This window comes from Prionailurus viverrinus, chromosome B4 (assembly GCF_022837055.1).
Source record: "Prionailurus viverrinus isolate Anna chromosome B4, UM_Priviv_1.0, whole genome shotgun sequence".
Taxonomy (NCBI): domain Eukaryota; kingdom Metazoa; phylum Chordata; class Mammalia; order Carnivora; family Felidae; genus Prionailurus; species Prionailurus viverrinus.
Genome location: NC_062567.1, coordinates 131984340 through 132000269, shown reverse-complemented (window position 1 = coordinate 132000269; position 15930 = coordinate 131984340). Strand labels below are relative to the sequence as shown.

General features: G+C 56.9%; 1 protein-coding gene across 2 annotated transcripts in view; it reads right to left on the bottom strand.

Moving 5' to 3' along the window:
* Window positions 1-3366: 3366 nt before the first annotated feature.
* Window positions 3367-15930, bottom strand: part of ZC3H7B (zinc finger CCCH-type containing 7B) — a 60523-nt gene continuing 47959 nt past the window's right edge. For both annotated transcript variants that reach the window (XM_047866169.1, XM_047866168.1), the window contains exons 15-23: window positions 14911-15011; window positions 13771-13952; window positions 11511-11596; window positions 7909-8042; window positions 7631-7736; window positions 7380-7488; window positions 6982-7115; window positions 6700-6863; window positions 3367-6330 (exon numbers count right to left, since the gene is read on the bottom strand). In XM_047866169.1, the coding sequence (XP_047722125.1) occupies window positions 6084-6330; window positions 6700-6863; window positions 6982-7115; window positions 7380-7488; window positions 7631-7736; window positions 7909-8042; window positions 11511-11596; window positions 13771-13952; window positions 14911-15011 (1263 nt within the window). In that variant the 3' untranslated portion in view covers window positions 3367-6083. The remainder of the gene's footprint in view (window positions 6331-6699; window positions 6864-6981; window positions 7116-7379; window positions 7489-7630; window positions 7737-7908; window positions 8043-11510; window positions 11597-13770; window positions 13953-14910; window positions 15012-15930) is intronic.

The following is a 15930-nucleotide window of genomic DNA, read 5'->3' as shown; positions in this document are numbered from 1 at the left end:
CCGCTCTCTGGCCCTCTCACCGGGACATTGGCCTCTGTGGTCCCCAGGCCACTTGAATGTGTGGTCAAAGCCAAGATTTTGTATGTCTCCCTCCATTGAAGACTGACATCAAACTCGGCCGGCGGGGTGGGGGTGGGGGTGGGAGGGATGGTGTCAGGCCGCACACGGACATGGGATCTTGAACAAGTTGCATGGCCCTTCTGGGTCTCGGTTCCAAAACTACTCAGTGTTGTGACCTCTAAAGTTCCTCTCAGTTCTGGTTCTATGTCTCTGACGATCCAAGTAGATGCAATAAGCATTTGGTTCCCTGCGCATAGATGATTTCTATGCAGTTCTTCACTGTTTTCCAAAAATATTTTGTACAGAAGCAAAAATACTCCAGGAACCCCCCTGGCCTCTCCAACAGCCCTCAGCCTGTCCTCTACATACCCTCCCCTCCTCCCTAACAGCCTTCCCCAAACTATGCTCTTTTCCCAAATTAATTAAAAGTTAATTTCAAGTTTTTGAATACAAAGAACATTATATGGCTCAAAGCTCAACACTTTTGATAAAGGTATACTTTAGAAATATAATGTCAGGGGTGCCTGGGTGGCCCAGTCGGTTGGTCCCCTGGCTTCAGCTCAGGTCATGATCTCACAGTACATGAGTTCGAGCCCTGCATCGGGCTCTCTGCTGTCCGCTCCGAGCCTGCTTCTTTGGGTCCTCTGTCCCTGTCTCTCTCTGCCCCTCCCCCACTCCCAATCTCTCTCAAAAATACATAAACATTATATGCACATATGTAATTTCTCTCCCTGTCCTTCCTCCCCATTCCTCTACCTCGTAACAAATTTAGTTTCTTATTTATCCTTCCAGTGCCCTGTGCTGCTGAGACCCTGGGCAGTGAGGGTGAGGTGGGCCTCACATTCAGGTTGCCTCAAGTTGACCTGGGATTTGCAGGCTGGAGCTGACTGAACCGCTCCCTGGCCTAAGAACTCTCTGGTGTGCTAGACTGGCTTACCACAAAGGTGCAGTGGGTAGGTGCCCACAGAGCATGATTCCAGAGGGAACAGGAAACGCCCTGTGTCGCAAAAATACCCACCTGATAAGTGACATTCCGTCCTCGGACATTTGTCCCTATGAACTCTCTGCAGAACCCTTCCAATGTACAGATGTGCTAAGCATCTAAGACCGTGAGTACTTGCTGCATACCTGGCACCAGCCAAGACTTTGTGAGAGATTCAAAGTTAAGTCAGAAACCCGGCCGGGCAGGTCCCCGCCCTTAGAGTATTTTCATGCCACTGCAAGTCAGTCCAGGTGGCACCCCTACTCCAGGGGGCCCAGTTGGCAGTGTCACCTGTGCTCTCACAGAGGCCACATCAGCAGGTTGCTGGGTCAAGAGGCTGGAGAGGGTAGAGATGGGGAAAGGGGAGGCCGCATAGAAACCCGGAGACATTTGGAAGGGGCCGCATGGCAGGCGTGTTGGGATTGTCTGCACTTCTTGGGTTTCCTGGCTCAGAGGCTGATGCCTACTAGAGATGGCTCCCCTGGGAGGGGGTATATATGGATGCAGTTTCTGGCAAAGCCCTCAAGGGCTTTCTCTAGAGAGGTGCAGAGCCCCTTCACCATCTGCAGGTCCCTGACAGTCACCCCACCTGCCCAGGGCCTCCCTCAGAAGCAGCTTCCTCAGAGGCAGGGAGGAGCCTGCTGGGGCTCCATGGTGGTGGTGGTGGTGCTCACTGTGACCCTTACTCACAGGAGGGAAGACCAGAAACAGACGTGTGTTCAATAACTGGGGGCTGCTCAAGTCAGCTCCGGTCCCTTGATGAATAAAGTGTCGGCCACTGCTCATAATACCTAAGTTACATCAGGGCTTGGAGACACGCGTGAAATACAATTGAGAGAAAAAGAAAGATGCGGGACAATGAGTGCGCATTGACAACCACGGGACAGCAATCTTTTGAAGCCTCTATCCCAGTTTCACCTCCTCCAGGAAGCCCTCCCTGGATCTGGCACCTGCAATGCCTCCCACCGCAGTGCCTGTCAAACCATCCTGCCCTCTCCCATGTAGGTCTGTATCCGCTGGCAGACTTGGGTTCAAGGGAAGCCACATTTCTTCAGTAACCTTGTTCCCAGGATCTGAGAGTGGGTGCTCAGTGAGTGTTTACCAACTTGAGCTAAAGGAGGCCCAGAAGAGAATTTAGGGGAATGTAGAGAATTTAAGAGTTTAGTCCACCAGGCACATTGAAGTCCTGCTTATCTTACGGTCTTTGATTCTCTGAATTCGTGGGAGGTCTGGATGCAGGTTCATGATCTCTCCAGCTTGAGGATGGGTCTGGAGGTTTCCTTTGGGGGCCTGTACTTTGCCATGCCACTTTGGTTTTTCACGGTGCTACCAGGGGTGCTGAGAACCCTAGACCGTCAGCGCTGAAGGGACCTTTGCCAATCACCCAGTTCCCAGTGTTTCTTGTTTTATTGTCTCCTGAGGGTCCTTGGAACCTTTGCTGAATGTCTCTAAGATGTGGACACCAAATGTGCAGCGTTGTCGTGGGGAACAGACATGCTGCATCCAGTGTCTGGTGCACAGGTGCTCGATCAAGCTGCTGGTTTCTCTTCCTCATCCGGTCATTTATCAAGCACCTGAGCCCCTATGCACCTTTGGCCCCCTGTTCCTGGTGTCACTCCACACTGCAGTTGACAGCTATCTAGTGAGAGCTTGCTCTTGAACATATGTGGCCCCTCCCATCAGGGTCCCCCTCCATCCCTTGCAACACACACAACCCAAGAGATTTGAGAAAGTACCTCCCATCCCAGAAGATATGGACTTCCCCGAATTGAGAATTCCCAATCTAATATACTCTCTCCTTTTAAAGATGAGAAATCTGGGTCCCGAGGAGTCCAGGCTGCAGTCAGAATCATATTCCAAAGCAATGGCATGCCTCCTCGCTATTCTGGAAAAGCCACACCCAGAAAGGGCACAGAATTCAGGACTGGAATTCAGGACGGTGTCCTTGATAAAGGCAGGGAGGTGTGGGTACCTCGGGACCCCCATGCGGAAGGCTGTGAGCAGGCAGGCTGCAGGAGAGCCAGTGAAGGGTGGCTGCTGGGGCCTCTTGTACACAGCACAGCTTGTCCTTGCCAGCCGAGGCGCTGCCTGAGCTGGGGTCAGCTGGGTGGCCCTGTTTACACAGGGACACAGACCTTCTGCCCCTCACCCCTCGGAATTTCTGCCTTTAGGCATGCCCAGCACCAGGCAGCTCTGCCCCATGTGGACAGAGCAGCCCAGGCCCCTGGGCACAAGCTCCAGGCAGGGAGGAACAGGAGCGACAGAGGTCGGGGACAGAGGTCAAAGTGCACACGTTTATTTTCTAGAAACAAAGGCTAAAAGAATCAAGTTTCTTTCATTTTATTTTAAGAAGGACAAAAATTGTTATTAAAACATCTACATTATTATCAAGATACTAGACCTTATGAATATTTAATATTAAAGTGTGGTATTCTTAAATTTTTAATACACAGACATTTTAAAAGGACCATTAAATTGATTACTGCCCAGCTGAGAAATGCAGCGTCCCTCCTTCGCCCTACTCCAAAGGGATACTCACATTGGGGGCGCCTGCCTCCCCCCCCCCCCCCCCCCCCCCCCCCCCCCGCCCATCACTATGTTTAAAGTATTGTCCCTGCCTGCTGGCAGTAGGCACGGGCCCCTGATTCAACTCTCCAAGCCTCCCAGTCAGGGTCATGACTGAAATAATCACCCTCATCCTTCAAAGTGTACTCCTGTCCCCAGGCCCCCCACCTCTGGCCCTCTTCCCAACCCTGTGGGGGATCCAGCTTTGGCCAGGCCAGGGAGCCCCAGATCCCAGGGGACCCTGGATGGCTAACATGTTGAAGAAGAAAAATCTGGACACTAATCCTATTCTTCTGGGCAGGAGACAAACACCAATCATTTTCTTTCCTGGAGCACCACTGCTCTCTCCCGGCAAGGCTGGAGTGGTCTGGAAACTGGGCCCAGGCGAGGCCACTCCTGCCCTTGCTGAGAAATCACCTCCAACCCATGGCTCCAAGTCCCCGAATCTGAAAAATCCCTCTTAATTACACACCAGGATGGCTGCATTTTCTGGCCAAATTCTTTATCTTTAGCCCTCATTAGAAGTGATTCCTTGGATACCACACACATATATAATATTATATAGAGCGATATATTTAATACCTGTGTATATATGCATCACGGGGGCGACATATATACACACTAAAAACGAGGCTGGTGACGACAGACTGCAACACCACGGATCAGGGAAAACAAGTGTCATCGACATTCACAGCCACGGCCCCCACCTCGGGTGTGGTCTCTCCTCCCCTCCAGCCACGCCACCAGCACGAATCTGCTGGCCTGCTGGGGGAAGGGGGCAGGGAGAAGAAAGGATGCATGCCACGATTACTGGGAAAGGCTGGGCAGTGACAGCAGGAGGAACAAGGTTCTCTGCGTCTGGGGTGCCCATAATCACATCATTGCTCACTATCGATCCTTGCTTGAGGAGAAATGAGGGGGATTCCATTTTCTTTTTCTCACCCCCCACCCCTGACTCCAGCTGTGGTCCCCGGTTCCTTCCGGGGGGCCCCACTTCTTGTGCCAACAGTGTGGGGCGTTCTGGAATGTCTCAGGAACCAGGGGAGGCCGGGTCTGCCCACAGTGGGTGGGATGGAGAGGAGGGGGTACACGCAGACAGGTCAGACGAGAGGCATGGGAAAGGGCTTGGTGGCTGGAGGTAGGGGCCGGGGGTCAGCTGAGGTCCCAGGCAGTTGGCAGGGCCGGGAATCAGGGAGGGCTGGGACAGACAGGCGTGACTGTATGTCTGGGTCTGGGGAGAAAGGGATGAGGGCCATGTTGGGTCCTCAAGAAAGAGGAGCTGTGTCCCATCCTAAAGTGACCCATGGTGCTCAGCGATCCTAGAGTGGCCCATGGCATTCATCTCCCTTCTCTCCACGTTCCCTGACCCCCACCCTTCCCCTTCTTCCCAGTGCATCATGCAGGAGCTGAGCCCATGGGTGCCCTGCCTGTTACCACTGCCCTGAGTTGGCGTGGGAAGCAACTTGCTGCTACACTTGCTACGACCATCCTCAGGAGGGGACCGTCCCTCTACAGGGTGCTGCCATGACCAATCCCCTGAGCCTCCCTTCTTCAGCCAACAAGTTCCACTGCCTGGAGCCCCCGTGGCACACTGATTCAGAGACTGTCATATCCCTGCCAAGAGCCTGGAGGCTCCAGCAGACAACTGGCCCTGAGCCTTTTGACTAGTTTGCCTCTGGCTTTACCTTGTGCCGTGGGCGGGAGACCCTGAACAGATCACCCCTCCCTTCCAGGCCTTAGTCTTCCTATCTGCAATGGGGGGGGGGGGGCTTGAGCTGAGTCATCTCTGAGGACTCTTAGGACCTAAAGTCTACATTTGGTGGCTCACAAGGGAGGAGGGCTGGGCTGGTGGCCGGACTGGAGAGGCTCTAGAGATCATCTAGCCCAGCCCCTCCCACTCTTCCAACCAAAGGGGAAACTGAGGCCCCAGAGGGCAAGCGACCAGTATTGTGTTCCCAGCTCCACCCTGGGGCTGCATTTTAAAGCTAATTGGGGCCGCCAGCCCTCTGTTGTGTACTGATCTGCCCCCAGGGAGGTGGGGATGAGGTGAGGGTGGGGCAGGGAAAAGGACCCTCCTGCTGCAGATTCAAGTGGGGACCCCGGGCTCCCCAGCCCTGAGCTTTGGGCCCCCTTTAGGAGCAGACAGAAGTTAAAGCTGTAGGCTGAAGCTGGAGGGGTCAGCCAGGCCCCTCCCTCCCCAACCAGGAAAGCGGGGGCTGGGGGTGTCTGCCCAGGGTGTTCCAGCAGGAAGAGGACCCTGGGACCGCTTAGGGCTACAGCACACGCACCTGGGTATGCACACAGGTGGTGGGGGCAGAGAGGACGGAGGACGGACGGGGCCCCAGGGGGCCGGGGGCTGCCTGACGAGGGCGGCCCCCCGCCCCCAGCCCTGGCCTGCCCTGGCCCTCCTATCAGGACCTCTGTCCCCACCCCCGCCCCCTGACCCTAGGACTTCACCCGAGGCCCAGAAATGGCCCTATTCCCCAGTGACAGTGGCAGCAGCAGGGGCTTCTGGGGCGGCACCGGCGGTGTTCCCATCCTCTTGCAGCAGGAAGTTGTATTTGCCAAAGTCGTCGTCCCGCGGGCACAGAAGCATATCCTTGCGGGCCTTGGCCAGCTTCTGCTTCAGCACCTCACGCCGGTCCAGCCACTCGGTGAGCTCCTCCTGCCCGTGCGCGCAGCGGCACTTGTCCCCATCTGGGCAGGCCTTGCCCTTCTGGAGCCTGCGGGCAGGCAGCAGGAGGCTCACTGCCCAAGCCCGAGCCCTGTCCACCACGGGCTGTGGACCTCCCCTCGCAAGACAAGCCTTCCCCTGGGCAGCCCCGGTCCTGGTGAAAGCTGGCACATCCTAGCCTCCTCGAGGATCTGCCTCAGGGCTGCAGGCAGGGGTCTGGCAGTTCTGAGGCCACCCCGTCCCTCCCCACCCTGCTCCCGCTCCCCCTGCTCCTCACATCCAGGAGCAGCTGTTTCAGGACAACACCCTCTGCGCGCTGTCTCCAGACCCCAGGCTCATCTCAGGCCCACCCTGCAGCCTGCCAGGCTCCTCCAGGCCCGCCATGCCCGCCCCACGGGTCCCGCCCTCCCTGGAGCACCTGTCGCAGAGCCGGAACTCGCCCATGGGGAAGCGGTAGGCCCAGCCACTGGCGTCGCTGTCGGATGTGAAGACCTTCTCCTTGTGCTTCTCAGACTGGATGTGCTGCTGCCACTGCTTCTTGCTGTTGCTGTTTTTGCCGCAGAGCCAGCAGTGGTAGCCCATCTGGGGGCACAACCGCCGTGGGTGCCCGTTCCTCGCACCTCCGCCTGGACCGCTCTCCCACCCCACGCCCTCCCAGGTCCGGCTCAGACCCGGGCCCGCGCACGCGTGAGGGGGTTACCATGATGTCGGCGTAGTCTGTGGGCATCTGGATCTGCTTCTCCCCTTCCCGAGAACTGATTGGGGTCCCTTCCCCTGGTTTCCCTGGGTTGTGTTTCTTTAGCCACATGTCATAGGTCTGTTGCATGTCCAGGACTGGTGGGCAATGGAGGCCAGAGTGCTTGGTGAGAGGGGATTCTTCATCCGTTCTGCCCCACGACACCCCCTGGACTTGGGAGCTGGGGGCATCCCAGGCCTTGCGGTTGGGCGGGCACGGTCCGGGGCGGGGGGCAGGAGGAGGGCCTGGGTGGTGGCAAAGGGAGAGACAGCAGGTGCTCTTGGGCCGACTGATGACTCGGGGTGTCTGGCAGTGAGGGGACACTGGGCCAGCCCCCCACCCTGCCCAGTCTTCCCACTCACTCTTGTTCTCCTTCATGAATGTCCACATGTCCCTCTCCTCCGGGCTGTGTGCGAAGGAGCAGTTCCCCACGTACTGGCACTTGCGGCCGTTCTGCGCGTGGATGCAGAGCTGCCGGGTGGGCGCGGGGAGAGCCTGCTGAGCTCCCCTGGATTGTGTTACAGCCCCAGCCGGCAGGCAAGCCCTCGGAAGGCCCCTCAGCCCCCACGCCGGAGTTCCCACCACCACCCTGCACCCCACTCCTGGCGCTCACATCGTATTGCTGTGGGAAGTTGCGAATGGATGGCAGCGGCCTCACCGACACCCATTTCCTCTTGGCCTTTGACATCACCAGAAGGACCCGCCGCTCCTTGGTCCAGCTGTAGGGCAGAGCAGGGTGGGGGGGAGGGGGGGAGATGGTTGGGAGAGCTCAGGGCAGAGCCTCGGGTTGTGTGAACTCCACAGAGAGCCCCGGCCTCCTAACTCCCGACTCACGGCGCTTGGGTGGGCTCCCCACCCCCAACCCCAGCCCCCGAGTGTCGCCTGGCTCACCAGTGCCGGGCCTTGGCACTGCAGTACTTGAGGTCTTTGTCAGGCTCCACCACTTGCCCATTCCTCCAGCACTGGCCACACACAAACTTCATCTGCAGGTCGAAGGTGCTGGGCCCATGTGTCCGAGGGGCACCCTGTTGGGGAAAGGGGCTGGTGAACCCACAGGCACCAGGGCTGAGGCCTGGGGTCTGTCATGCAGGTGGCCTCCAACCACGTTCGAGCCACCTAGAGCCTTAGAGTGAGCCAGTCCACTACCAGAGGGGAGTTGCCTCCCCACCCCAGGGCTCATGGCCTCTCAGTGTGGGAGCCAGGCCTGGGACGGGGCTCCAGATCCCTGACTGAATACTCTGCCTTATCCAGCTAGTCCCCGTGGGTCTGCTCTTTGCAGCTGCTGGCATTTCCCTGAGCGTGGCATGCTTTTGCACATGCTGTTCCCTCTGCCTGGAATGCCCTTCCTTTTTGCTTCAGGCTTATTCTGGAAACTTTCAAACCTCAGCTCAACCACCACACCTTCCCCGGAGCTCTGCTAAGTGGCAGCTGCCCATCCTAGGGGCTCCCACAGAACCCGAACTACCTCATGTTGATCAACTTATCTAGTTACAAGGGCCGGGCCTGTGGACAGCAGGGCCCAGGTGGGAAGCCACTTGCACAGGAGCCTGCCGTGGAACAGACTTCTGGGCAGCCTTGGATTCCCTTCCTTTGCAGACAGGAGGGCCTGGTCTTTTGCACGTCTGGGGTGGGGGTAGGGGAGAGGCAGGGGAAGTGGCCACCCAGCCTTGTCTTCTGCCACTTTGAACCCCCTCACCCAGCTATATTGGCTAACCTATGAGCTCTCCTGTCACCTTGAGCCTCCCTGTCCTCCCTGGAGCCTTAGATGTAGGGTTACCCCTCCGGGCAGCCTTCACTCCTCTAGGCTGGAGGGGACATGTCCCTTCCCATGGGAGTACTCTGTGTCCCTGGCACTACCTAGCTCAGGGCCTGTCTTTGAGCAGGAAGGGGCTCTGTCCGTGTGTGTGAACTGAACCCTGGCCTGGTGCTGGAACACTTGCAGCCTGGCTCGGCCCCAGGACAACCCACACGTCACCCTAGTAATAAGGTAGAGGCATGTTTGTAGCTGGGGCATGGCCGGTGCCAGAGCGGACAGTAGGTTCTCCATGTCACTACTGATTTCTAGGTGTTCCACTGGATTCTTCCAGAAGCCTGAGGGAACTCATTTCACAGGTGGGGTAAGTGGGGACTGCTCTAATGAACAGCCACGCCAGTTCACTGGCCTTCCCTTTCCACAACCGCACAGACTCACTAGCTCCTTGCTGCAGCCCTGGGGGGCAGGTGGGTTCGTTCCCACTTGACTGGATAGAAGCAGAGGCTCAGAGAGGTTACTAATCCCCCCACGGGTAAGTGGCTTGAGGACAGGGACCTGGCAAGAGGCGGGTGCTCATGCTTCTTTGTGGGATGGCGCCGCTATGGCACCATGGGCACAGGGCCTCAGCAGTTCCCACCCTGGCATCTCATTCTCGGCCTCACGGTGCTACTGGCCCTGCACTCTGATGGCAGCCAAGCCAAGACCCCTCATGCCCTGGTCACGGCCACGACTGGCACAGAAGCCCTGTTCCTGAGCCAGGCCCAAGGGTGGTATCCAGGGTGGGCCTTGGCAGCAAGAGTGGGTTGAAGTCAGTCATGGCACCTTTGGGCAGCCAGGCCCGCCCCCATCGCTGGGGACCGTTGCAGCAGCCCTGAGTAGGAAGAAGGGGTAGAGGTGGTAAGGACTCCGAGTTCTCTTAGAAGATAACACTGCAGATCCAACCTAAGCCCCTCACTGTTTTCCAGCCGGGATCCTGGCCAGGAGCAAAAAATAAACCACATGGCAGGGAGGGGGAGAGGGAGGGGAAAAGAGGATTGCACAGGAAGGGGCGGAGGAGGGAAACAGCCAAGAAGATGAGAGAGAAAGAAAGAAAAAGGAACAGAAAGAAGGACTAGGGAGAGAGAGGAGGGAAGTCCCAAGGGGGCCAGGCAGCCCTGTCGACCAGCCTGCCCTGCTCCCTGGCTCACTGCCACACCCATGCTGGCCTCAGGAGGGGCTAGGGGCCTGGCCTTCTCCCAAGCTGACCAGTAGGTATGCCTGGCCTGGGGAGGGGGTCCTCTTGGATGGCACAGGGGCTTTAGCTCACGCTATCTCTTGGGCCTGAGATCACCCCTTCTGTCCCCACTGTCATCTATGGCTATAATGATCCCTCCCTCTTAGGGAAGCATATGAGGATCAGGATGGCACAGGGCCTGGTGCAGAGCAGGGACCCAGCAAGCTATAGCTTGGTCAGCTTCTGTACCCTCACACCTACCCTGGGAGATGGGAGGCAGGATTATGACCCCATTTTATGGGTTAGGAATCCTCAGGGGTGGCAGGAATGGTGCACAATTGTGGGAGGGCAGAGTGAGCTAAGGACAAGATGTCAGAGAACCAGGCATTTACTCCACTAAGTGTGCCCCTGGGTGAGTCTCTAGCATGTTCTAAGACTCAGTTTCCCCATCTGCAAATGCCACAGCTCACTTCCTCAGGAGCAGGATGAGGATCAAAAGAGATGGAAATGATATAATCAGTAGGTGAAAAGTTTGAGGAATATCAGGATATTTACCTGGTCTCAAGGTATCTCCCCAGAATGTACTTATTAATTACAAAGGGGGAAAAATGTAACTTCACAGGAGAGAAACCCATATAGTAGAGGCACCTTCAATCAAGTGATCACCAGTAATGGGACAAATTGAGATGATGTGCTTCCTGATGAGTGAACTGAGAAGAACATCACCTCTGGGGTTTGAGGAACCATCAGATAATCCCAAATGCTTATTTATTTTGAGAGAGAGAGAGACAGAGAGAGAGAAAGAGTGGCAGAGAGAGAGGGAGAGAGAGAATCTCAAGTATACTCCGAGCTGTCTGCATAGAGCCCAACACGGGACTTGATCTCACGAACTGTGAGATCATGACCTGAGCCGAAATCACGAGTCGGACACTTAACCAACCGAACCACCCGGGTGCCTCCGGCTGGACCTTTTATAAGACAGCCGCTCCTCCAAACCATCAATGTCATGCAATACAAGAAAGACTGGGGGACTGCTCTAGATTAAGAGACCGGACAGCACAACAAATAAATGCAGTGTCACTTGGGGCTTGGGGACAATTCACAAAATCTGAATAAATAGGACATCATAATCTGAATAATTACACCGAGGTTAGTTCTGTGATGCTGATAATTGTACTGCGGTCATTATGTAAGACAGTGTCCTTATTTTTAGGAAATACACACTGAAGTTTTGGGGGATGATGAGGCATCATGGCTACAACTTATTCTCAAGTGATTCAGAAAAAGGTAGGTTATAATTGTAGATAAGTGTCTCTGTGTGGATGTACACACATACCAGGACAAAGTGAGGGTGGAATGTGGTAAAATGGTTCATGTCTGGGGAATCGAGAGATGGGTATACATGAATTCTTTGTACTATTCTTACAAATTTCTGGTAAGTCTGAAATTATGTTCAATTGAAGGAATGGGGAGTGGCCCTCAGGGGCCTGATGCCACCCCCCGCCCAGTGCCGACCCAGGGCCTTACCAAGTTGCTGCTGCCCTTCCCTGCATGGGCCTCCGTCTGCTGCCAGTATTTCTTGGATTCCTGGACAATGTCTTCGTGGGTCATGCCTGTGGAGGGCGGGACCACGTGCAGGCGTCCGTGAAGGGGCTCAGTGAGGAGAAAGGCGGGGCATCTCCAGGTGCCACGCCCAGGCCCCCACCCCCCCAAGTGGGCCCTGCCACAGAAAGACGTGGGGTGCGGGGAGAGAACTCATGCTCTCTGGGCCTGTTTGTTCACGTGCAGTTGGGAATGGGGGACCTGCTCGAAGCCCTCCCAGGGAGCAGGAGCAGAAAATGCAGCCAAGAGTGGGAAAATGCAAGAGAGAGGCTGGCCCTGCGGCATGGTGTGGGGGCTCTCCTGCCCTCATGCTGCTCCGTCTCTTGGGGCAGCTGCTCAGCACCCTTCCTCGACTTGAGGTAGCACCTCTACCTCGCTCAGTGGGGCCTCAGGCCTCACTCCTGCTTGGCAGCCGCTAGCCCAGTGGTTCTTAGGGCTCCGTGCCTGGCCCAGCCTGGCTCCCTAGCTCATGGCGGGACCCCCGCAGGTCAGCAAAGGGCAGACACCCCCTGGTGGCCCAGACCCTCCCACTCTGACTGTTGACGCCGAGCCCACCCTCTGAGGTACAGCGTGGAGCCTCTTCGTGAAGCATACCCTGCTCCCATCCCCTCCAGTCTCTTTCTCAGACTGATTTCCTTTCGACCTTGTCCTAGGCCTCCTGCTCCATGGTGGCTGCTTGTCACTGGGGCTTACTCTGGATCAGGCACTGTCCCTAACACACACTTGCTGGCTGATGAGTCCCAAATATTCCAGCCCAGACCTCGGTGGTGAACTTCCGGACCTCCACATCCAGCTGCCTGCTCAACATCTCCACTTCCCACACCGAGCCCTGCTGTGACCCCCCCCAAACCTGCTCCCCCTACAGCCTCCCCTTCTGAGAACGTGGCCACTCCATTCTTCCAGTTAGTCTGGTCAAAAATCTTGCAGTTGCTTGATGCCATCCTTTGTCTCATGCTTCATATCCGGTCCATCGACAACTCCACTGGCTCCACTGTCAACGTATCCCCAGAATCCGATCCCTCCTTCCACCCTGCTGCTGTCACCCTGGCCTGAGCCACACCTTCCCTGGGCCCCCTCTGTCCACCCTCACCCCTGCATTCTCTACCCAGTAGCCAGAGCGAGTTTTTAAAAATACTGATCAGACGCTATCTACCCACTTAAACCCTCCAGACCCTGCACATCCTATCTAGAACAATCCTAACTCTATGTACGGCCTAGAGACTTGTACACACGTGGGTCCTTACCTACCTCTCAGGCCCTCCTCCCCCCATATGCTCAGCCACTCGGCTGTCACAGACAGCCTTTCTGTACCAAGCTTGCTCCGGCCTCAGGGCCTCCAGCTTTGCCATTCCCTCTGCCAGGCATGCTCCCCTTACCCTTCCTTGCTCAAATGCCACTCTCCTCAGAGAGACCTTCTTATCCCAAATGCCCCAGCCTGAGTCCCTCCCCATCCCAATGCTCTGCCTTACTTTCTTCACAGCACTGAGCACATCTGAAATTACATAACCCTATTTCATCAACTCTAAGAAGACATCAATTGTTAGATGCACCATTATTTTATGTTACACCCCCCCAAATGCTAATTGGATTACCACACGCAGTGGGGGATGGCGGGGTATGTGCATCCTCGAACAGATGGAATACGGGATTTATTACCTACTTGTTGCACTGCCTGCCTTGCCCCCGCTTACAGATATCAGATGTTCTCTGAGAGCAAGGACCTCGGGTAGTCTTGCTCGGTCCCTGACACAGAGCAGGTGCACTCGTCATCCTGTTAGATGAATGAGTGAGGGAGTGCTATCTTTTCATCTCCTCAGCTCTGAGGTGGAGATTAGGATCACCAGTTCACGGATGAGCAAACGGAGGCTCAGTGAGGGGGAAGTGACCTTGCTGATGACCAGTCAGGCAGCCCGGCTCTGCCCCCTCTCCCTTCTCCATATGTGTTTCCCCCGGCACGGCTTGGATAGGGATCAACCCAGGACCCTCCAAGCCTGGAAGCTCCCCGAGAGCAAGGCTTTGTGTCCTCTGTGATGTCTGGGGAGCACTGGCTCCTGCAGAGGCACCCCTTCCCCCGCTAACTGCCCCTCCTCAACTCGAGTCCCCCTCTGCCACCTGCCACGGGCCGGCCCATCCACCCTCAGCCAATTGTCGCCGCCCTCTGCCCGCCCCTGCCCAGCCCCCTCACCAGAGTACTGCTGCAGCAGCCAGACTTTGAGCTCGATGAAGCTGTGGGCGAAGTGGCAGCTGTCCTCCCGCAGGCAGCCGTAGCGCACCTCATGGCGGCACACGTCGAACTGGAAGTGCTCCTGGAACTGGCGGATCTTGGAGTACTTGAGGGAGGTGGAGCGGACGATGTGCACCAGGCACCTGGCGGGCACGGGGGCGGAAGGCACAATGCAGTCTGCGGCCCCAACACCCCCTACCCCCACTGCCACTATTCTGGACAGGGCCAGTCTCCCCAGTGCCGGGCAAGCCTGCGGGGAGAGGCTTCTTCCTGGGTGTTCCTGCCCTATTAACCACTTCTAGAACACAACACCACAATAGGCAAGACATGGGGATCCTACACTCGGCTGTATGCTTCTCCCCTGGCCTCAAGGCAGGGCCAGCTCAAAGGTGGAGCTGCCAGCAGGAGGGCACAGATGCCACCTGCTATGAGGCTGGGAGAAGGGAGGGCCTGTGGATGGGGGAAGGGGCAGGTTCCCCAGCTCAGTGCTCCAGAGCCACTCCTGCAGCCAGGGGAACGATCATTGAGCATCTCCCCTGGGACAGGAATTTTAATTACGCTCACAGCAACCCTAGCAACTTTACAGACAGGGAAACCAAGGGTTGCACGCAGGGCATAAAACAGGCATTGATCAGGCTGGGATCTGAACCCAGGTTTATCTGACCCCAGGGCCTGGACTTTATCATCCATGCTGGGGCAGAGCCAAGGGAAGAGGGAGCGAAGGTTGAGTGTCAGACCTGACTCAGCCCCTCCCACTCACTGTCCAAGGCCAATGTCACGACAGTGGAGGGCACCAGATGGGAGTCGGAGATGGGGCCTCCCACGTGCCTGTTGCGTGAGCTACTCCCAAGCCTCATCAGTACAACAGAGACTGTGTCTCCTCCCTCATAAGCAGAGGAGACCATTCAAATACCCGAGAGAATGCCTGGAATATAGATCTCAATAAATGGGGTTTCGTCCTTTCCAGGTGGATGCTGGATTCTGCCCCTTGCCTTGACGCCCTAAGTCAACCCTCTGGCCTCAGCTGCTCCCCAGGCACCTGAACTACCCCAAGTCTCTGTGTGCCCCTGCTCCCAGGCCCGGGCTGTGAGTCCCACTCACTTGTTGTTGTGGAAGCTGTGCTTGGCAGCCAGGTTGGAGCAGACAGACGGGGAGTCCTTGGTGCCTTTGCTGATGATCCGGGGCTTACTGTCAAAGCAGATCTGTCCGGGGAGAGGGTGGGCTGGGACCTGGCATGGCCACCCGGGGAGGGACAGACTGGGTCCCTGCAAGCCCTGCCCTGAGTCAGGGGAGTGAGAAAGGGAACCCCAGGATCTGTGGCCCCTATCTCTCTGGTTCTAGCTCGCAGCCTGGACTGTGGCTCTCTCTGGTCCCCCCACCCCAAATGCCTGGGGCGGGGGGTGTAACTCCAATTCTCTGAGCCCGAGTTTCCTCAACTGGAAACTGGGGTAACCATGCCCGCTGTCCCATGGGTTCACTGTGAAGCTCAGAAAGGACATAACAGAATGGCGAGTGCTTTGAGAGCACATGCAGCTGCCAGCTGGGAGCAGTGATTCCAGGCTGACTGCTCTGAAGGGAGCAGCTGGTCCACCTGCTCTAAGAGCTGGGGGGAAGGGCCGGCCATGCAAAGGGTCGGGGTTGGGCTGAGCTGCACCAGCAGCCTGGATCTGGCGCTCTCACTCCACGGACGTGGGCCTGACACTGTCACTGCCCTCATCGTGCTCTGATCGGGCGGGGGGAAGCAGGGGGGAGGCAGGGGGCCAGCAGGGTCATCTGGGGCAACTCAGGGGAAGGAACTAACAACAACTTGGTGGCGCTGCTGGGATCAGAGTGGAGCCTTGGAGGGTCTGAGATGCAGAAACACAGGGAGGGTACTCCCAGGACAGGGGGCAGCCTGGACACAGGCAGGGGAGTGGGCAGGAAGCTGTAATGGGCATGGAGTCAGCACAGTGAGACAAGGAGGTGTGGGGAAGATGAGTACTGAAAGCCCCCGGCGCCGAGCCTGGCCTTTGATGGTCAGAAGGAAAGAGGGGGTACGATTATCTCTCTTTCTGGGCTCAGTTTCAGCCTCCCCCAAATGAGGGGGCTGGATAGGATCTGGGCTTTAGCATGCTAGGGTCC